This window comes from Caloenas nicobarica, chromosome 23 (assembly GCF_036013445.1).
Source record: "Caloenas nicobarica isolate bCalNic1 chromosome 23, bCalNic1.hap1, whole genome shotgun sequence".
Taxonomy (NCBI): Eukaryota; Metazoa; Chordata; class Aves; order Columbiformes; family Columbidae; genus Caloenas; species Caloenas nicobarica.
Window position 1 is genome coordinate 6,517,193 of NC_088267.1, and position 21,398 is coordinate 6,538,590.

Consider the following 21,398-nt stretch of genomic DNA (forward strand, 5'->3'; position numbering starts at 1 on the left):
ACGACACCAAAATCAGTGGGTTTTCCCTGGAGTATAAATACAGGAAGATGAAGGGCGAAACACTCGGGGAACGCTCTTTATTTAAAAGAACTTTTGAGGATCCACTTTATTGCAAAGCGAGTTGGGGTAAAACCCAGCAGGTGATTCCAGGAATCAGAGCGGTTTTCAGAAACACATTTAGTTACTGCAACATGTCCTGAAGTGTCCTCGGGGCTTTTTCCTCCGCTCACCCTGTTCCCTAGATGCAAGTTTACATTTGTTCTCTGAGCCTTACAGCTCTTTTCTGTGGAGCAGAGCGTGTTATTTACCCACATTAAGCCTAAATTGTAAACTTTTTTGCAAGCTTTCCAGGAATTGAGGGAACAAGATCACATGTTTACCAGATCTGCGTGTTCTGGACGGGTGCCCGATACCGGAGCCAAGTCCAGGACCAGGAGGGAGATGAATTAATGCTGTGATCAAGATCCTCTCCTCTGGAGATGGTGTTAGGAAAATAAATGTCTTGGTTCTTTTGCTCATTCACGCAAGTCAGCATAAAATCTGCCCGAGGATCTTCAGGAGATACGTCGGAAGGACCCGCGTCTCCGCTGAATATACACAAAGTGCGATACGAACGTTGGTCCTGTCTTGGGAAAGACCTGAGCTTATCTTTCCCGTTTTCCTGGTCACTCTGGGGTGGGTGTGGAAGGCTGTGTGTGAATAATCGGTGTCACAGGTCAGATACGCTTTTCCTGTCATCAACCAGACTCTCCTCTGCAGTTTAGGGAACAAAAAACTGTTGTGAAAACAAGTTCTCTGCCCAGTTTCCTGTGCGGGATTGGGCAATTTTGGGTCAGAAAAGGAACCTCAAGTGTCTTGTGATTGGTAATAGAACTCAGTACTGCTGGAAAAACCCCGTTGCCCATGACCTGACGTAATACTTTACTTGTGGTAGGACATCAGGAACTGGTCAGCAGAAATAGAAAGGCTGGGGGAAAGATTAACGCGGGGTTGCTTGCTACAACCTAATTCAAATAAATAAGAACAAAGATACTGAAGCATTTTATGTTTGTTTGGGTTTTTTTCTTATCATAATGCCCATGCTGACAATAACCTGTTATCTAGAGCCTCCAAAGTGAGATTGGGCTGCGGCACCACTGATTTATCTTCCTTTTCTTGCCTACTGGTCCCGTTACTTGATTTATTCAAGACCTGGGAGCAAAGGCAAATTTGCTAACAGCCGCTCTCAGTCAAGTATGGACCCCGCAGACCACGTGAGTAGGTGAGATGGGATCGGAGGTGCACGTCTCTTCTTTACAGCATATGAGGAACTCCTTGGACCATGTACCTTCCAGCCACTTCTTCAGCTCAGGTTCTCTTCACAGAACCGCGTAAGCTGCTTAGAAATGTCGTTTGATGGTGCTGGCGGCACAGTCTGTTCTTCCAGGTCTTTTAGAAGGCTCTGACAGCTCTGATACTGAATTCTTCGTGGGAGCCGGGCAGGCAAAGGACTGGGGACGGTGCCATCTGGGCTGACACAGTGGATAATTTCAGTGCCCTCAGCTTCTAGCTGCTCACTACAGAGGGTCAATGGCACCTTTATGTATTTATCTGAGCTGTTCTCAGCACCCATGAGAATATCAGCCCAGACAGAAGGTGCTTTTCTGCCAGATCATTACAGGTTCCAGTTCTGCCGGTTGCGTGTGATTGATAGAAGCGAGGAGCGCCCATTCCTCTGTCGAATGGGAAAAAGGAAACGTAATGTCCTGGTCCTCTGTTGTGTCCCTCCGTGCCTCTTCTTGAGAACAGATGAGTGACTAATTTCACGCATCTCAGTCTGCGATCGGAACGGGGCTGACCTAGATCCTGATGGCATCCTCTTGGTGAATGGTGCCCTCGATCACGGTGTCCGTGGTTTGCCTGGAGCACTTGCGACTCCCTTTCATGCTTTTCAGGTTTTCCGAAAGATGCTTCTGGAACTTCTTTGTGAGGAAGCAGTAGATGATGGGGTCCAGCACGCAGTTCATACTCAAGAGGCACAACGTCACCTGGTGAGCGTCATTGAGTTGTTGGCGCAGCTGACAATCTTCTTTCCTCCACTGCTCCAGAACCGTCAGGGTCCAGGGCAGGTGAACTATGTGGTGAGGTACAAAGCTGATGATGAACACGGCCAGCACCGTGCAAACCATCCAGAGCGCCCTTTGCTTGACGTGAGCGCTCCTCCGCGGTTGCGCTGTTTTGGAGAACAGTGTCCTGATAATGACGACGTTCCAGCCTAGTATAAAAAAGAAAATGATATAGAAGAGGACACAGATGATGACGTGAATGGCGAGAACGGCTGAAACGCTGCCGGAAGAGTCGTAGCGCTCAAAGCACCGGGTGAAATTCTTTGAATCGATCTCCTCCTGATTAGTATTATTGTCAAAAAGGTAATACAGAGAGCTGCCCACTATTATGATCCAGATAGCTGCTGCTAAGTAGATACCTCTTCTCTGGGTGGTGAACTGAGCAGCTTTGATGGGATTAGTCACAGCCTGGTAACGGTTGTATGTGATGACCATCAGAAAGGCAACAGAAGAGTAGGTGTTAACGAAAAATAAACAGCCAGCCACATTACAGAGGAACTCGGGCATGATCCAGTCCCCATGGTGATGGTAGTAAACAATCCACATCGGCATCGTAACCAAGAAGAGCAGGTCGGCTACTGTCAGGTTCACCATGAATATCTTGATTTCATTGAGTTTCTTGGTGGGGTAGATACGGCTGAAAATCCAGAGCACGTAGCAGTTGGCAACAAAGCCCAGGATGAAAATGATGCTGTAGAAAACGGTGAAGAGGTTGTAGCGAAACTCAGAGTCGATGTGGCATGAAATGTAGGAAGCAGCACTACCTTCCGCACCAGCTTTACCCTTTTCAGACATCGCGCTGCTGAGTAGGCACGTCTGAAGCAGAGTTTCCTGCTGTTGCTTTTCTTCTTACCTAAAAATACAGAGCATTTGTGGTACACTGTTGGTTTTTAAAGACAGTTTATCTCCAAGTCCTGCCCGTTATCTGTCTGGCTCCTTTTGCCCGCCCCCATCATTTCTGCACCAAATGCAGCAGCAGTAATTCTGTACTTTTCTGTGTCGCTGGTGAGGCTACAGATAAAAACATCCCTAAAGAGACGCCTTCAGGATTTTAATATTTCCAGTCCCCACCTCAGTGTTTCTTCAAATCTAAAGTTTGGACATAGCATCATCAATACTGCATGTGTTCTTGTCTCAGATGTACATGGATTTGGTCTAATCCCTTGGACACTTTAACCTGCTGCTTTTACCGTCTAGAGGACGCACACGTTCTTGGCTCCACCACCCACCCCCCCATGACACAATCTGCAGATCTGCTTGTTTTTCTCTCCCTCTTCCTTCATGTGAAGGTAACTAATACAGGTAAAGCAGTTTGAGCGCCACCAGCAAGGACACTCGGTTGCTCACTGACGGTAAACGCGCTGGGTTTTTAACCTTATTCGCAGAACATGGTGGTTTTCCTGGAGTGAGAGAGCTGTACCACCAGTCACGAAGCCCAAACTTCTTGTGCAAGTCACGAAGGGAACGCCGGGTGCTGCACGTTGTGATGGGCCTGTCCCGGCTCTGCCGGTCCCGCAGACAACAGGCATTTTCCCCCAAAGACTCTGAGAAGGCACCTGCCTGCCTCAAAACTTTCTGGATCTTCCCCAGCAGCAGAAAGTGGCACAAACCCCCATCTCACCCTCTCTGGGTTGAGTCTCTCGTTGTGCCCGTGTGCTGTTGGTTCCTCATTTGCAATCTTCCTCCACAAATGGGGAAGTCAGCTCTAGCTCAGGAAAGCTCTCCCCTTCTTCAGAAAACTCTGCAAAACCCTTGGTGCTTCTTTCCAGTTGTTAGGAGAGGTGACCAGTGACCGGTGACAGAACCCAGGGCACGGCAGGAAGATGCGCCAGGGAGGGTCAGTTGGACATGGGGAAAAGGTTCTTCACCCAGAGGTGCTGGACACTGGAACAGGCTCCCCAGGGAGGTGTCCCGGCCCCAACCTGACAGTGTCCAAGAAGAGACTGGACAACGTCCTCAGACACACGGGGTGACCTGTGGGGTGTCCTGTGCAGGGACAGGGGTTGGACTCGATGATCTTTGGGGGTCCTTCCAACTCAGGACATTCTGTGATAATTAATTTAGCAGTGAAGATGACTAAACCCACTGTTCTACCTGCCAACTTCAGCAACTAGTTCAGGTGCTCGGGGCTGGAATCTTTGCACTGAAAGGTCCTCTATCACTGCAGCACCAGTCCTGAATCTACCCAAAGTGGGGAGGAAAAAAAGCAGAATTCACAAGGAAGAGAGAAGCACTCACATCAATATATAGGTACAACCATTCACAAAGTCGCTTTAGGCTGTGCTGCAGGGTCCTGCCCACCTACCCCTCCATTCCTGGTGCTGTACATGGGCACGACAGCCTCCAAACTTCGCCCGGGAGCTCTGGTGAATGTTACTGGTGGGCTCTTCAGTATTTTCCTTCTCACTTGTGAAGCCAGCTATTCTACAAAATACAGCTAGAAGAGAGCGTGGCACCATTCCGCACTAAATCTACTCAATACCCACTTTTCAGCCTGAGGAACTCGAGCTCACATCTCCTGTGTACTTGCGAGATGCCCTAAGTCCCAGAGATCTCGCTCAGCCTCTCCTGTTGAAGCGGTTCCCCTTTGTCTAAAACACGTAAATATGCTAGCCCAGTAAGGATTTACTGGCTCATGGCTGCAAGGTGCAAAGACACAAGCTGCGCTATCAGCAAAAGCATCTTCCAGGAGGAATAACACTAATAAAGTATATTTTGTGCTTACCGCAGTTGAAAGGATTCAGCACGATCTGCCAGTAGTAGAGCAGTGATGGGTGTTTTACTGGGGATGCTCAATCTGAATGCAAATGTTATTTTCTGTGACCCGGGGCTGGGAGGTCTCCGCGCAGGCAGCTCTCAAGAACAGGACACCGGAATGGGAGCAACGGCAGCATGACTGCAGAGTCACTAGAGAAGAGGAAACGTGTGACATCAGCAAAGGAAATGAGAAATAAAATAAGTGGTTGAGGAAAGGCAATTAACCGCAGTGAAGATGTGGAAAGTCCTTAAAACCGTTTCCTCAAAGCATCCCTCCTGACGATCCTGAAAGAGGGCAAAGTTGGGGTTTTCCTCTAAAGGCAGAATAGGAATCCTCTCCCTGTCCCTGGTTAGATCTGGGATTAGACAGCATTTGAGCATCCTTCGTCCAAACAGATGAGCGGCAGAAACCAGAAGAGCTTGCACTTCATAACTTCAAGGAACGGAAGTGCCAGGACACTCATCTATCCCATGGACAGGCTCATTCCCTAGCAGAGCCTCTTTCACACTTGTGAATCAGGAATCCAGCCATCCCAAGTCTCCTTTTTTCTTAGGGACCTTCAGCCGACATGGGGACGCCACAGCACAGCAGGTCTTCACCTGGCCCGTCCCCCTTCAGTCATCACCCCATCTGTGGCAGCCTGAAGACTCATCACAGCGATGGAAACTGGTTCTCTGGGTTCAGCAGACACCGTGTCCTGCAGAAAACTCACCCCTGCAGACACCTACAGGAACCGCGACACCGAGTCTGGCGCCTGGGTTCGGTGTGAAACTCACAGGAACGGCACCCAAAAGTCCATCACCAGCACAAAGAGGTGCCCGAGCCTGCAACAGGATCAACACAGGCCCAGGCAGAAGCAAAAGAGGCCAGTTCACGATGGTGCTCTCCTGGGAAGGCCGGCTCTCCTGGCTTTTCTCATGAAATGCCGTCTACGGCCAACAGCCCATGGGAGGCCTTGGCCACATCCTTGCTGTGAGGAGCACCAGAGACCCTCTTGTGTTGGGAGAGCCCCAGGGACAGGCTGAGGGTTGTGTCCCCTGGGCCACCCCAGTTTAGGGCACCAGCCCAACTTTTTGGAGAGCCAGGAGCAGGCATGGACCCTGGGACACCTTCAAGTCACGCTTTTGCTTTTCTGTGTTGTTGTTTAACCTGAGCTGGCAATACAACCACATAGCCGCTCACTCACCCCTTTCCCGACTCCCCCCAGTAGGGGAGAGAGTCAAAAGGGAAGGGAGGAACTTGGTTTGAGATAAACACCGTTTAATAGAATAGCAAAGATACTCAAGGCAGTTCCTCATGAGCTCTGTCCACAACTGAGCAGCCAGTCCTAGCAAAGCAGCACCTGGTCTAACAGCCCATTCCAGAGAGAGAAAAGAGGGAAAAAAGGCAGAAAAGTCCAGAGGCCTCTGCAACACAGCAAAGGGCCGGGCTAAACATCCCGACCGAAACTCCCCCGGCTTCAACAAAAAAAAAGAGCGAAGAGAAGAGAGAGACAGAGAGATCAGAACAGCCAACCCAACTGGAAGGCCCTGGCTCCTTAAATAATTAGCATGACGCTAATGGGCTGGAACACTCTCACTGGTCAGTCCGGGTGTCCGTCCAGCTCTGTCCGTCCGTCCATCCCCTTCCTCGCTGCCTCACACCTGTGGGCAGAGCTCAGAGCGTCCTTGGCTCTCAGAGCAGAGCAATTCAAAACATTAACTCTGTGCTGGGCTGTTATCTCTTGTTCTCAAACTAAGCCACATTTATCCAGAATTAAGGAAATAAATTCATCCTTCAGAATATTACTGATTTACTCCCAAGACTGGTCTTTTAGGCAATTGCATCCATTAAGTAGATACATCTGCTATTAAACCTAACTCTTCCTAGAGTCTGTCTACTTAATGATTTATATATTTAAATGCATAACAGATATAAATCCGGATATTTAAAAGCATAAAAGATACTGGAGGTATGTTAAACCCTCCTTACAGCTGCTTCTCTCAATACCTGACTCTAATTCCACAGAAGAAATTTTTTTACTATTAGAAAAAAATTACGGAATAAGTTGAAAGTGAAGAAGATTCATCCTGAAATTCAAGAACCGAGGCACAGACTCCGCACGCATCAGACACGTTTATTGGCGCATCAACAACTCTTTGCAATTCGGGGCACATGTTTAAAGAAATATGTTATACAAACTGATGTGGACCGACGAGACACAAACCAGGATGCTTGGATCACATCGGGAACGAACATTTTTCAGAACTCGCTGCTCTGCTCTGTCAGGGGTGACCTGAGGGGTGACGTGAGGCTCCTAAAGTGATGCTACAGTTGGACTCAATGATCTTGAGGGTCTTTTACAACCAAAATGATCCTGTGATTCTACACATGGAGATGCAGCAAAGACCTTCCCTCCACCACCCGCCGTCCTGCCTCCTTCCCCCTTCCCCACTCTAAAGATGGACCGAGGAACCTGATCCTTCGCGGACCAGACGGAGCCCCAGTTATCCCTGCAAGGCTGCTGCTGAAATTAAAATAAAAGCACACTCGTGGAGCTGATGGCCAAACAAAGCTGCTGACCTGCAGCAGCCGAGTTCTTAGAGGAAATGAAAGTCCAGGAGGTTCTGGGCTCTCATCAGAAACCTTCATCCTTCCTCCGCTCGGCCACCGATGGGGAACATGTCACCGTCACATGTCACAGAAGTCCAGCAAAAAATATTTTTCGTATTGTGTTTGTAACCAAGGTCTCTATATTTGAGTGATGCAGGAAAGTTGGAATAGCAACCAAGTTCCTTTGCATGAAGAGATGATGAAGCAGGGAACATCAAATGAGGCTAGCGGGGGCTGTCGTTTAAAAAAAGGGGAATCTTTATGCAGACAGCAAAAGGCTGGTGGAATCTCCTCGCAAAGGGTGTTGTAGATGCTGAAAGCTGAAGTGGAAACTGGAGCAGTTTACAGGAGAGAAATTTGCGTCAGTCACCAAATGTAGAGCTGTTCGGCTCAGGAAGTCCTCGAGTCAGAAATATCTGGAGGCCTGAGCAGCAGCAGCTGGCAGGATTTTTGGTGTATCTTGCACGTTCCCCAGACATCTGGATTGCTCACTGGACTGGGCTCCCTGAAGCATTGTTCTGTCTCAGCATTTCTAGGTCATCCTCTTTGTGTTTGTCTCTTTGAAGAGAACCAAACCACAAAAGTGCCCCGAGTTCAGCGCTGAATGGCGCAGAGGCCTGATGGCTGGGAGCTCTACCAGTGCCACCAGCTTTGCTTTCTGATCTGAGCGCTCCCACTGGAGTCAGGGCACCTCTGGCTGCCCCTGAACCGACCAGAGCCCCCTCACACTCTCCAGATTTACAGGTTTTGACTTCGCCTCAAAAGCTCAGGTTAGGCCACAAGTTATTGAGTTTCACAGAAATGCCCAGAACAATCCTGCAGAGTGGCCTCTTGCTGGGCTGACACTTGTCCCCCTCTTAATTAGCTGTGGAGTTCCCTTCCTCATCGTCTCAATGATGAATCTAAAGCGTGAAAAGCAGAAGGGACCCAGATCCAGCGCTCCCAGTACTGAGGCAACAGAAAAAGGATGAGAACGGTCCCCTCTCCCTCAAACTGCTGCGTCTCTTCGCATTGAGAGCTGCTTTTACTAAACTGATTCCCGTGCGATGCTGTTCAGGAGCACCAACGGTACTTTAGGTTGTTATATCAGGTCGCTGGATCCTAGAGCAGGTCTCCCAAGTGACATTTTCTGGGGTCAGAAAATGACATGTGCCCGCTGCCGAGAAGGATGCTCAGTGCCTCCGGTATGCACTGCCTGTCTCTGGCGCGTTTTCTTGGGATCATTTCCTTCTGAGAGGAAGCCAGTTAGCAAATACTCACTTTTGACGACAACATATTAATTTTGCAGGTAGCAGAAACTCTTTTGGTTGTGACAATATAGTATTATAAGCAAATATCCAGCAGTCACTTTCCAAGAGCGAAACTACACTGTGTTAGTGGAGAAGAGCTCTCCATGGAGTGCAAACAAAGGAGCAGCACTTTGGCCGACGGGCTCTGTGTGCTGTTGACTGCCCTGTTCAGTGACAAGAACGGTGACCGGGGATGGGACGAAAAACCAGCACGGAGCTTGTGAAAGCACCAGCTGCTGCCGCCGGGCTCAGGACCAGCACCCAGGACCAGCACAAGGACCAGCACCCAGCACCCGCACATGGGTGAGCGCGATCCCGTCCCGGTCACAAGCTGCGTCCTGGAGCGCCAGGACAGCTCTTTGAAAGGACACGCAGTTCCTTCCAAGCTGGAGCAGCTGATGATCTGCCACTAAGCATTACTGTCTGTGAGTTTCCACCACTTATCTCGCCCCCTCCACACAATTTCCTTTTGCTCGTTGCAGGAAAGAAATAACTAAATAAACTCTGTACTTTCCCCCGGGAGCACTTCAGAGCCCGGTACGACGTGTCCCCACCTTATTACCAACTCTGCAGGAATGTGCCCTGGAGCTTGGGTTGCTCGGCAGGGAAACATCCATCTCCGCGTGGCCAAGAGTCCCTCCCGGGGCGGCCGCGCTTCCCAGTGGCCGTGGGGCAGCTGCAAAGAGCGGGCACAGCCTCCTCTTCCTTGCAGGGGAAGGTCCATGGCGCGGATCCGCACTTCACAGCATCCAAGCAAAACCGGGGTCGTTCTTGCCAGCCAGGGGTGGGACAGGACCCAGATGAAGGCGTGACGTCCCCGTCCCCACGGCCCCAACGGCAACGGCAGCACCAGCCAGGCTCGTTCCGACACGACACACATCGTCCCTGCTTGATGGGGAGGATGAGGATGCGTCTGAAGCCCCTGGAGCTGTCTGAGATGCCACAGCTCAGAGATAGAACCATAGAATAGAATCATAGAATCTTTTCGGTTGCAAGAGACCCTCGGGATCATCGAGTCCAACCATAACCTGACCTGACCCTGGCACTAAACCACGTCCCTTAGAGCCTAAGATCCAGGGGGGACACACAGCAGGCCTGTGCCCCAGACACCCCGATGCAGAAGGAGCTCAGGGAAGGCGGCAGGAGGGAAAGGAGCCTCTTACCTCCGGCCACAGAGCACCAGGTCCCTGCCGAACACGGAGCCACTGGCCGAGCGTCAGTGTCCTCCTCGGGGAAGCGGCCGGGACGGGAAGGAGGGGAGCAGGTGAGTGACTCACTTCCCTCTTGGCACCGGTGGCCCAGCTCAGACATGCCCCAGCTGCGCCCTGGAGCTCCACACCGGCCCCCGCAGCCCTTCCTTGAGTGGAGAAACAGCGGCGGAGGCTCCGTGCTGGACACATGGGGGACCCATCGCCTCTTGCTGCAGCCGCCCCGCTCAGGTTTCACGTGGGATTTCCCCAGGTGTGTCATTCTGTGGTGCTGGCATCACTTAATCACAGGCGTAACACCCGCCTGACTCACTTGTGTTATAACAAGAAATCGCTTGTGTTTCTGTCTGCTCTCTTTATTCACTGCGGGTTGTTTAACAAGGAAACGCTGCTGGGTTTTCTTTGCCGTTAAGAGCTGGCACTGGTTTCTGTGAGGAAAGAGGCGGGAGGTTTCTGAGCCAGACAGTCCCAGTCTGACCAGCACATCCGAGCACACACACAACCCACGCTGCTCTGAGCTGCCTGCTCGTCCCCCGGTCCGCCCACATAAACCTGCAGAGCTGCAGTAAATACCCAGATTTCCCAACCAAACAAAAAATCTGCATCAAGTAGCTACGACCTTTCTTAACAGCGAAGAATGTCAGTGTGACAAAAGCCAGGCTGTGCCAGGAGGAGCACGGCCACCAGGATGAGGACAGTTCATATCCCCTCTGCTTGGTGCTGGTGACACACCTGGAACTGCGTGTACAACTCAAAAGGGATGTGGGGAACCGGAGAGGGACGGGGCCCTGCGGCAGAGCTGGGCTGGAATAGATCCGGTCACTACCTGCAGCTTTTGGAAGGGAAGCTGCAAAGAGGACAGAAGCAAACTCTTCCCAGTAGGGGCAGATGGTGTGACAAGGGGCAACAGCTGCAAACTGGGGTCCAGGACAGTCAGGATGGGCATTGCTGAATGAAAGACGTACAGAGGTCTCTCCCCAGAGCATTTCAGTTCTGTGATTTGAACTGCAACAACTGCACCAGAGGGTGATTTGCCCCGAGGTCCGTGTGGCTGGTGCGACGCGGAGGTTTCCTGGCAGGGAAGCTGCTGAGCCTCAACAGTGAGTCCTGGATCTGCCCGAATCAAGACTATTAAATTAAACAGTATTCCCTGAAAATTAAACAGTTTCAGAACAAATACTTATTTTTAAAATGTTCTTTAAGCATCAATGATTGTTTGCTGCTACCCTTATTTACAGTCATGTTGAATAAAGCTATAGCTAAATGGAAAGTTAAATGTATTCACGAGGTGTTAATTTCTACATCTTATTATTTGCAGTCTCTCAGAGAAAGCAAAAGTAACTACAAATAGCACTATGCCAGAAACCGGTTTCTTGACCAACAATGTTGCTTCAGCAGGAAAGGTACTGGTTCATTCTAAAGCAGTCACAGTTGTTGACGACAAGAGGCTTTGTATTTGAATATGGCACGTCTTTCGGTCCATGTGAAAACAAGTTTGAATGTTAAATATTTTCTGACACTTGGGAAGAGCAACAGTAACTACAATTTTCTTTAGGTCAAATGACAACACTGTACAGGTCTAAAATCTCTTTACAGGAAGTAGTCCAGGGTGCGATGAGTAACATGTGGTTCATCTCTACATGGTGCTGGATCAAACTGCAAAAATGAGCATTTTAGAGTATCATCAAGTTCCATAATTGCAGCCTGGTGGCCACAGTGGTAACAATAGTTTGGAGCACTGAAAATTGTTACTACATTCCAGCGCTCACTGCAGTGCTGAGATGGGACAGGCGAAGGCAGGAGCCCAGCCCTGAGGAGCAGCACCCCCAAACATCGGCTGGTTTTGTGCACAGCGTGAAGCCAGGGCTGTGAGAGCATCACCTTTCCAGGAGCAGAAGCAATTACCTCCAGAAAACAAAACCAAGCAGCCCCAGCGCCGCGCTGGTGCACACGACAAGGACGATGCTCCTTTTGTTTTTTCAGCTGCCCGGGCAGGGCAGGTCTTGCTCACGCTGCAGCTTGCAAGAGGAAGAGGCAGCCAAGACGGCCCGTTTGCTGTACAGAGCGCACTGCAACTGCCCAGCGCTTCCTGGGGGAAACTTCCTACGTTAAGGCAAACCATTCCCCGTCCCTCTCCAGTTTCAGTTGTTTTAAGAGAAAGAGCAGCAAAAGAAACTCATCTGGAAGAAGAAGAGGGCACAAGCCCTTGATCTGTCCTGCCTGGTCCCTCTATCTGGCTGCGGTTGATCCCCCAGAAAGAGTTACGGTTGTGAAACAAATAGCATGCGGTGAAAAGAGTCGTTACTGCCCAAGGAGAAGGGGTGGAGAGCTGATGTACAGCACATTGTTTGCCAAAGTAAGCAAAATTTTAAGTAATGCACTGGTTTGTCTTATCAAGAAGAGATTTAACCTCTGGCAGATCCCCCTGAACATTCTGTGGGAACTGGACACTGAGGTCAAGTTATTTCCACCAAAAAACAAAGCCGAGACCCTACTGAAAGGTGCTCCTGTAGCTATTTGGTACCTTCTCTCCTTGCGAAAGACAAAAAAAAAAAAATTCCTTATTCCCATCGATGTATTTTCTTGTCCTGTGTATTGAGGACAAATATTTTTGGCTCTGAGGACCAGTTGACCCAGAAAGAGCTCCAAGGATGAAGGAGGCCTAGAGATCTCTGCCTCTATACCATCTCTACCTCTTGAAATTAAACTACTCATTTTGCTGACCCAAGCGAGTCTCACCCAGCAGAAAAAAATGACTCAAAGTGCAGAAGCCCAAAGCAGCAGCACTTTGATGACCTTGGCTGCAGGCTGCACTGGTCAGATTCTCATAAACGCCTCTGAGAAACGGAACCAGCAGCATAACATGGGTCCTACAAGCATTTATAGTTCCCACAGGACTCCTCCTGAGCTATCTGAGAAAAACATAAAGAAAAGATGTGATATGTCAGTAGCATCATCAGTCAGCAAAGACATTACACGGTGTGAAAGGCCTGTGTTTCAACATCCAAAGGACAGACTCTGGGACAAGAGGGACTGGGATGGGTCTCTGAGCTCAAATACTTTGTCAGGAAACAAGAGGCAGATAAGGGAGAGGGGCAGCACATCCTCTGTGCTTAGAAATACTCTGGTATCTGAGCTACTGCCCAGCACCGCTCGTCTCTTGCACCCAGGAAGCAGAAGAGGTTGCAGCTGTGAGAGAGCACCGCAAATTTAACTGACATTTTCCCCAGAACAAACGTGGCTCATTGTTGCTTTAAGGAAGTCGTGTCCTACCAGTTAGCAGAGAATCAGGCTCTGCCAACAAAAAGGAATTTCATCGCCTGAACACAGCGACACTGCTCAGTTCACCTTAATTATCATCTGGTCACACAGACCAGCACATGAGAGGAAAAGAGGAAAGGAAAGAAATAACACAGGCAACTATAGCGATTTCACATCTACACATTGTACAGAACAACTTTCATCCTGTACTACAAGTTACTCTGCTGTGAGCCTCAAATACTACCACATAAAAAAAAAGAGAAATATTTCCATTTTCACAAGAGAAAGAAATTTCACTACCATCAGTGTTGCAGAAGGAAATTCATCATTAATTTACACAAGGGGTGGGAAGGGAGGGAAAGGGGACATGGGACAAAATGGGTGATAAATTCCAGGTATTTCTACCCAGCTACCTTTCCCCAAGAAGAAAAACAAACCAGTTGATGTAAAAAACCAACCAAACAAAGATTAAAAAATGAAGAATGGATTTCTGCACATACAGTAAAAACAAAAACAAAAGCAAAGCCCAACTATTTAATCAAAACCTATTAGTTTCCTTACATAGGGTGATAGCCCTTAATATAAAAAAGGTCTCAGTAAATAATGAAAACCTGAGAAATCCTGTCCAAGATCAAGTGGGGCAAAGAGTTCAGCAGGCAGCAGGCCAGCCTTTCCAAAGCAGAGAGCAAAGCTGTTTGGAAAGCAGGCACTTCCAACTCCCGTCATTAGGATATCACACGGAAATCCTCCCGATTCCGCGAGCTTCCTACAACGTTTGCCTGTGAAAGTCAGAGTCACCTTGCAGCAGACACATCCAAATCCTGGGCGCTGTCAGTGGCTTTTCCTGCAGAATCTGTTCGGTAACACAAGGACTTTACCACGTCGCTCCTCCCTAGTGGGCAGAAATAGATGGCAATTAATTAAAATCTGAAGAGCTGAGACACCACAAGGTGGAAGCGTTGCTTCAGGGGCGGCAGAACCCACTTTTCTGAAGAGAGATCTTGACGATGCCCGAGATGCAAGGAGCAGCGCAAAAAATCACAGCGTTTGGAGATGAGGACACAGCAACAGCTCAGGTTTCAGACCCTTACCGGGGACGTGTTCACGCTGAAGAGCAGCAACATTTCAGCGCCCAGCGCTCAGTTCACACCCCCGCAATTATTTCTGAATAATTCCAAGAAAAAAAAAGCCACAACAGTAACTTGGGTAAAAATTTATTTTACATACAGACAATCGCAACTTAACTATGAATCAAGAGAAGTTATTTTTTTTCCCTTACAGGAAGTGACCAGCTGGTCTGAGATTAACAGAAGGCTAAGCCTGAGAGCTGGGGGTTTAATTTGGAAATCAGGGCTCAGGGGAAGGTCCTTCCAAGCACCACTCAGTGCAGTGAGGACTTTCGGCTGCACTGCACCGTGCTGGAAGCAGATTCCCAGTGAGTTCAGACCTTTCTGAAGCTGAACGCGCCGAGAAAGACGATGCCCAGCAAGGTACGGATCCACCTCTGATATTTTGTTCAGCTCTCAGGCTACAAATGGAAGTGGAAACAGCACAATCTCTGTGAGGTACAAAACACTGAGTTACGGGGCAGCAGACAGACAGGACAGCGATAACGGCCAAGTGTTCTACGTGTAGCGGGTTCCTGGCCGTGTTCATACTATGGCCCTAGTTCAAAGGGACAGAGTACAAAAAATACTTTGACCAATTAATTAATTGTACTGGAAACAAACAGTCTACGAAAAAGCAATTCTTACTCTAGGTGCCAATGAGTCCTTAAAAGCAGGGAGGGGACTGAGGAGCCACACTTGGGCAGTGCTGCCGGGATCATTCGCGCTGCTCCATTTTTACTTTGGGAGGTCTCAGGAAGGTCCTGTTTTTCTTTTCTTTCTTCCCCTTTGTATTCGCCTGGAAATTTCTCCAGCTGTCCACACGACCATCCCGACTTTCCTGGGAACAAGAAAGGAAACGGAGAGTAAAGAAGTGCAAGATGTCCAAAGGAAACAAGAAACCTCATCTCCAGTGGATGTTCCTCATCTGTCAGCCCAGAATGTGCCATTTGTTTTCGCTGTCTCGCATTCTTGAGACAAGGGGATCTCATCAACCTGCACAATATCTGAAGCATGGTGGAACGAAGACCTGAGCCGGGCTCTTCTTGGTGATGCCCAGTGCCAGGACCAGAGGCACAAATTGGAACACAGGAGGCTCGATCTAAACATCTGGAAACACATTTTTATTGAGGGTCCTGGGCTCTACTTGAGCAGGAAGTTTGGACCAGATGGACCCCAGAGGTCCTTTCCAACCTCAACCATTCCTATGAGGATTCAGAAATACTGTGGAACATATACAAGGGACAAAACCTACAGGTTTTAGGGTAAAGAGAGAGGATCGGAACAACAATGCAGTCAAAGACCAGAATCACCAGGGGCAGGAAAGCCCAGAAGAGCAATGCAGACGTACAACACGAGCACCTTGAAAGGCTGAGATTTTTGTATCGGGTTTGTTTGGGGCTTTTCTAAGAGTTTTCCAGAATATCCAGCTTTTATATAGCACACGAACACAAATTCTTCCCAGCTCAGCTCCAGAAACACCCTAGTTGTCCACTTCACACAGCTCGCACGCTTCTCTCCCAGACACCCTCATTTCTCAAGTCCTCTTGAACACAGGCTGGGATCTGGCTTTGGATTAAATGACGGATCTAGCTCATCTTTTCACGAGGTCCTGCACACCATCACTGACTTCTTTCCTGCTCACCACTCCTCACATGTCACATTTCATCTCTGGTGTGTAATGAGGGAAGAGTTACAGGCTACTAGTGGTTCAACAGCTGCCAGATGAAGTTTTACTGGTCACCAGTGACCCTGGCTAAGCAGCAATTCCAATTTCTGACTGGGGACAAGAACAAGCGGCTGACAGAACTGACAAATCTTAATCTACCAGACCTGTTTGTGGGAAGTGATACCAAAGCCCTATCGGTGGCCCCTCCTCTCCACAAAAGGACGAAACCCAGGCTTGTGCAGCATGTTTTACTAAGTGTCTACTTAAATTATCTTATAGCACCTGCAGACTAAAAGTCTCTCTTCCCTCCAGGGCCATTTATACTCTGCAGTGTGGCCAAAAACTGCTGTAAGCTAAGCTGGCGATTACCTCAAAGTTCTTCTGCCATTCTCGCTCTCGTTTGGCTTTCTCTTGTGCCTCAATTTCCTCTTCCCTCTGCCGCTTCCTGGAAGGGAAGCCACAAAGAAGTTACGAAGCCACAAGCATCTGCTTTATAAAGAAAGGCAGTAATATCAAAACATCTCGGAAGACTATTCTCGTCTCTTGGTAGATTAAAGTGCTTATCAGAAGAGATACATATGCCTGAGCTGCACGAGCAGAATGCTCCTCATACCTTTCGTGCATTTCTTTTGCTTCTCTTTCTTTCCTCTTAATTTCCAGTTCAGCAAAGAGCTTCATCGTCTGCTTGTATACAGCTTGTTTGAACTGTAAAACACAAAACTAGTCTTAAAATGATGCCGATAAACACAGTTAGAGAAGTCTGGTTTACGTAAGAATGTAAAAAGGATAGAGGGAATGTGAAGTTTAGATAATATTTGCTCTCTACGCTACAGCTAAACTGTTTTCTAAAATATGTGGGTCTACAATGGCTTATCAGAATTTGTTCTTTTTAAGTGCAAGGATTTACAACACTCTTAAGTCTAATAAATACTTCTGTACTAGTTTTGACTCTTAATTCCTCAAAATACATCCTGGACTCCGCAGTTTCTCCAAACAACACATGACTTACAACTTCAGGATCATCCTCTTCTACAGTGGGAGGTTTTCCATCCTTCTTCAACTGCTTCTTTTTTTCTTTCACCTAAAGGTAAAGAAGAAAAATAAGAGCCTAGAAAGCTTTATAGGGTTTATATTCCTGCTCCACTGTGTGAGAAGAACTCTGGATGACAGTAAGTTCTTGATTTGGATCAATGTTTTATTACAGGTGAAAAAGTCCTGGTCTTAGGTCTAGATAAACACATATAAGATCATTATCACATGAACTGTAGTAATTAAAAACAGTATGTTAGATACTATTTATTCAACACAATTTTTTTTTTTAGATATATTCATATCCAAACCAGCAGGAAGTTCATTTTGCCTTGTGATATTTAAAAGACGAACAACAAGCAGCATAACATCAAGTGTTCCTTGCTTTAGAGTATCTGAGTTCTCTCGTATTATCTGCTCTCTCGAGCGTGTTGTGTTTTAGTCCACCCACACCACTCAACTAACTTCTTAGCCAGTGTAATCCAAGCTCCTTATCTTATAGGTCATTTTCCCCCAAACTTCCCAGTCTCCTGCTGTCATCACTTATTTTCTTCCACCTACACACATTTGAACCACATTGTTCATTCAAAGACTCAGAAAAAAAAAAAAAAAATTTAGGTCAGGCTGCGTGGCTTGACCTAATTATTTCCAGTACTGAATTTCACTGGATTATCTGGCACTGAGCTCACTGGCAGTTGGGGACAAAGCGCATTTGTTCGTGACGTGAAGAGCCCCCAGTCCAACTGCGCGGTGTCATTATGAGGTTTGCTCAGCTCACCTTTGACTGACTCAAACACGCAGCAGGTTGGACCAAAACCACGTTACAAACGACCTGGCCAGGCCTATGGAATACTTACCGTGTGTTCCACGTATTCTTTTCCTGCCTGTATGACATCCAAGGCCCTCTTCTTTTGCTCCTGATCCAGCAGCAACTTGTACGCTTTATCTACAGCTAACAAAAAGCATCAACATCAATAGCACCATTCACCAGGCATCACAAGACTGCTACTTGTTGACCGACCCTACAAATTTTGCTTCCTAGAATTTGGAGGGTGGTTGGTTGATGCATACACCTAAAACCATCACATTCCTTCTTTCGTGTGGGCTTCAAATAAAATCTACCACACGGATTAAACAGTTTTTCTTGAGCAATCTCGACTTGTTTGTACCCGTGGCAAACAGGCAATGCGATCACTGCCACCTAGTGAAATGCCACTCCACATCTGCTGCTCCCTCATACCCAGCACCTCTACAGCCTCCACCCCTAATAAAAACTGAAACCAGATACAGGAAAATATCAGTCCCACCACTATCATCCACCAGCCCAGAAAAAGGGTGAGAGCGCTACCTTCAAATGCCTTCTGGGCTCTGTCTGCATCATCTTGATTTTTGTCTGGATGCACCAAAATTGACAACTGCAAGAGAAAGGGTCTTGCTATCAAAAGATGAAGACTGTTTCACAGATTTTTGGGAGGGTAAGGAAAGAGTCTCAACTAAAAGGAATCACAGGGGATGACATTCCTTTGTATACAGACAAATCAGCTGACAACACGCAGAAGGATGCACCGGTAAAAGCTTATAAATCAAATACAATCCCAGGCTGTCTGAGAAACTCTGCAGCTTGGGAGGTACAGAATAATATAAACACCCTTCAGTTGCAGTGTCTGGGGATGATATGAATCCCTTGGCGACTCAAGTTTTGTAACCTTGGTCTTGAGAAGAAACAAACCTCCAAAGATCACCCCCTCAACTGAAGTTTCCCTTTCACTCAACAACACCTCCCAAGCAGTTCTCCAGTATCCGTAAGGCTGTTCAAACACTAAACTATTTAAAAGAGCAGGTAAAGTTTTTCTTAGGCTCCTTTACTGAAAGAAAACTCCGACAGCCCCAGTTTACTGATTTGCAGAGCTGAGAAGTCAGCAACAGACTAAAAGGTTCTCTTCTCGCCTACAGAACTCACCCACAGCCCATCGTCAACCCCTTCAGGGATGGTGACTCCAGCACTGCCCTGGGCAGCCTGTTCCAATGCCCCACAGCCCTTTGGGGAAGAAATTGTACCCAAGACCCAACCTCAACCTCCCCTGGCGCAACTTGAGGCCGTTTCCTCTGCTCCTGGTGCTTGTTCCTTGGGAGCAGAGCCCGACCCCCACTCACTTGTTGATACAAAGATTGTTATATGCATTTCTTCCCCAAATGGCTGCTCCCCTACCACCGTTTTTCTTGTTCCCAAGCATGGCTGTGCAATCTCCACAGACCTTCCAGTTCCCTTCCAGAGGCTTCAAGTGCAAAAGCCAAATACCTGCCGGAATCTTTTCTTTATCTCTTCATCTGTGGCTTCAGGATCCACCTGCAGCACCTAAAAGAGACCAGGAGAGCAGAGGAAGTTGGACAATACTCAGGTTCCTGGCAGCAAGCTCCAAACATTTGGTTCCCTGGCGTACAGACACAACAGCAGAAAGCTCCCTCCATCAGGGAGCTGCTTCAGGACATGAATATTCACCTAGTGAAACAGAAATATTATAAAAGAAACCTGGTTTGGGATATTCACATAGACAGCTGCCAGCCCTGAACAGCCACAATTGGTCTAAACCTTCAACCAGTCATAGAAACTCTTCAATTGGCAGAAACAGAAGCATTTGGTGCCTTTGGGACACTGTCGGATCATTCACAACTGAGGATTTGGGGCAGAAAACATACTACTGTGCAAGAAATTATTCATTTTATCATTTTGGAAGAAGTCAAGATAGTTTTACTGTTTGATTTCCATGAACAGCTAGAGAATTTTTTTCTTTCTTTACGTTTGGTCTTTTTACTGAAATAAATCTGCAGTAAATCTGGAAGCTGCTACACCGCGTCAGAAGGCTGGATAAAACATCCAAACTAACCTCGAAAGGGTTCAAGTTGAAATAGGAAGATCCAGGTCGGGTCAGCCTGTCAATTTGGTTTTTGGATGTTAAGACAGAATCTCGTTTCTCAATTTGCTTTACCTGAAGAACAAAAGAGACCATCACAGTGTGTTTACCTGTTTTCCCCCAGTCATCACCATCCTGTACCACAATTCTTGCTCATCCCAAGCCTGCAGTTACTCAAGCACTAGCACAGCACATTTTTTTTAGCCCTTCCTACAACAGGACAGTATTTTTAACATTACATGTTAATTATAAAAACCCCTAGAAAGCACTTCTGCCTGTCTCTCCTATATCAAGCTCAACAGCTGTGGTTTTCCCCCTCACTTTGCTCCCACACCAGCCCTGTCATCACGACTCCTCAGAAACCCACCCCACTACTGCTTTTAACCCCCTGTAGGCAGGAAAGCCCCTTAAATTATACCAGTGCAAACATACAACTCCTCTTCATTCTGACCACAGGTTAGTTTGGTTCAGTTTACGTTCTGTCCTTTACAGCAGGGGCGTCAAACTCATTTTCACTGGGAGCCACATCAGCCTCAAAGGGCCGAATGGAATTTTAGGGCTGTATCAATGTAACTACTTCTACATTGATACAGTACTAAAATTCCATTTGGCCCTTCGAAGGCAACCACAAAACTGATATGGCCCCTGGTGAAAATGAGTTTGACACCCCTGCTTTATGGTATTAAGCCAAACCAAGTCTTGCATTTATATTTAATGTTCACCTTTATTTTTTAAATAAAAATAAAACACAGGCACTACCTTTCCTCAGGTAAACACACCCAAGCTTGTGCACAAAGTAACGGGAACCAGCACACGTTGCAGGAAAGGGACCCACGCACCTTCCCCAACGCCTGTCTGTCCACAACAAGGCCCAGCAACGGAGTGAGCCCGGAGAACAGTCGCCCTCCCCGGGGCCGAGCACCTGCCGCTCGCCCATCCCGGCCATTCACTTGCTCCCCGCCCGGGGCCCAGGGCAGCGCCCGGGCCCGCCCTCCAGGATCGGGCCCGCCAGGGCCAGGATCGGGCCCGCCCTCCCGGATCGGGCCCGGCGGTTCCCCTCAGAGCGGCCAGCCCGGGCCAGGCGCCGCGCGGCCCCACAGGCCCCAGCGCCGGGCGGGGAAGGCTACCGGCCGCTGGCCACGGGCGGGCAGGGCCCAGGGGACGCGGCAGTGCCCAGGAGCGGAGCGGGGCCGCCCGGTGGCTCCGGTACCTCGCTGTAAAAGGTGAGAAACGCCTCCTCGGCAGCGCCCCCCGCCACAGGCTCCCCCGCCGCCGCCGCCATCGCCAGCGCCCACGTGACGCCGCGCAAGCGTGCGTGAGCACGTAGCCCCGCAACGTAGCAACAAGCGCCGCCCCCTCGGCGGCGTCGTCCCTTCCCGCGCTGTTGCCGCCCCCTCGGCCGGGCCGCGGGGGGGGACAGAATGAGGGGGACAGAACGGGAGAGATAGAGCGGGGCGGCCCGGTCCTGC

At 48.6% G+C, this 21,398-nt stretch overlaps 3 protein-coding genes across 4 annotated transcripts in view; all 3 read right to left on the minus strand.

The window, feature by feature from the left end:
* YTHDF2 (YTH N6-methyladenosine RNA binding protein F2) overlaps window positions 1-21,398 on the minus strand; it is a 126,436-nt gene that overhangs the window by 48,065 nt on the left and 56,973 nt on the right. The gene's annotated exons all lie outside the window — the stretch shown is intronic.
* On the minus strand, window positions 160-9,985 carry PTAFR (platelet activating factor receptor). 2 transcript variants are annotated; one of them, XM_065650651.1, is made up of 4 exons: window positions 9,908-9,985; window positions 4,831-5,012; window positions 2,879-2,958; window positions 160-2,796 (listed from the first exon to the last, which is right to left on the minus strand). In XM_065650651.1, exon 4 carries the CDS (start codon window positions 2,697-2,699, stop codon window positions 1,839-1,841), a length of 861 nt encoding a protein of 286 aa, XP_065506723.1. In that variant the 5' UTR covers window positions 2,700-2,796; window positions 2,879-2,958; window positions 4,831-5,012; window positions 9,908-9,985; the 3' UTR covers window positions 160-1,838. The 2 variants fall into 2 exon arrangements, with proteins under 2 accessions (XP_065506723.1, XP_065506722.1); XM_065650650.1 differs by having other exon boundaries at window positions 160-2,958.
* Window positions 14,412-21,390, minus strand: DNAJC8 (DnaJ heat shock protein family (Hsp40) member C8). Its single transcript, XM_065650742.1, has 9 exons — window positions 21,140-21,390; window positions 19,903-20,004; window positions 19,317-19,373; window positions 18,366-18,432; window positions 17,875-17,969; window positions 16,998-17,069; window positions 16,602-16,693; window positions 16,358-16,433; window positions 14,412-15,160 (listed from the first exon to the last, which is right to left on the minus strand). Exons 1-9 carry the CDS (start codon window positions 21,209-21,211, stop codon window positions 15,038-15,040), a joined length of 756 nt encoding a protein of 251 aa, XP_065506814.1. The 5' UTR covers window positions 21,212-21,390; the 3' UTR covers window positions 14,412-15,037.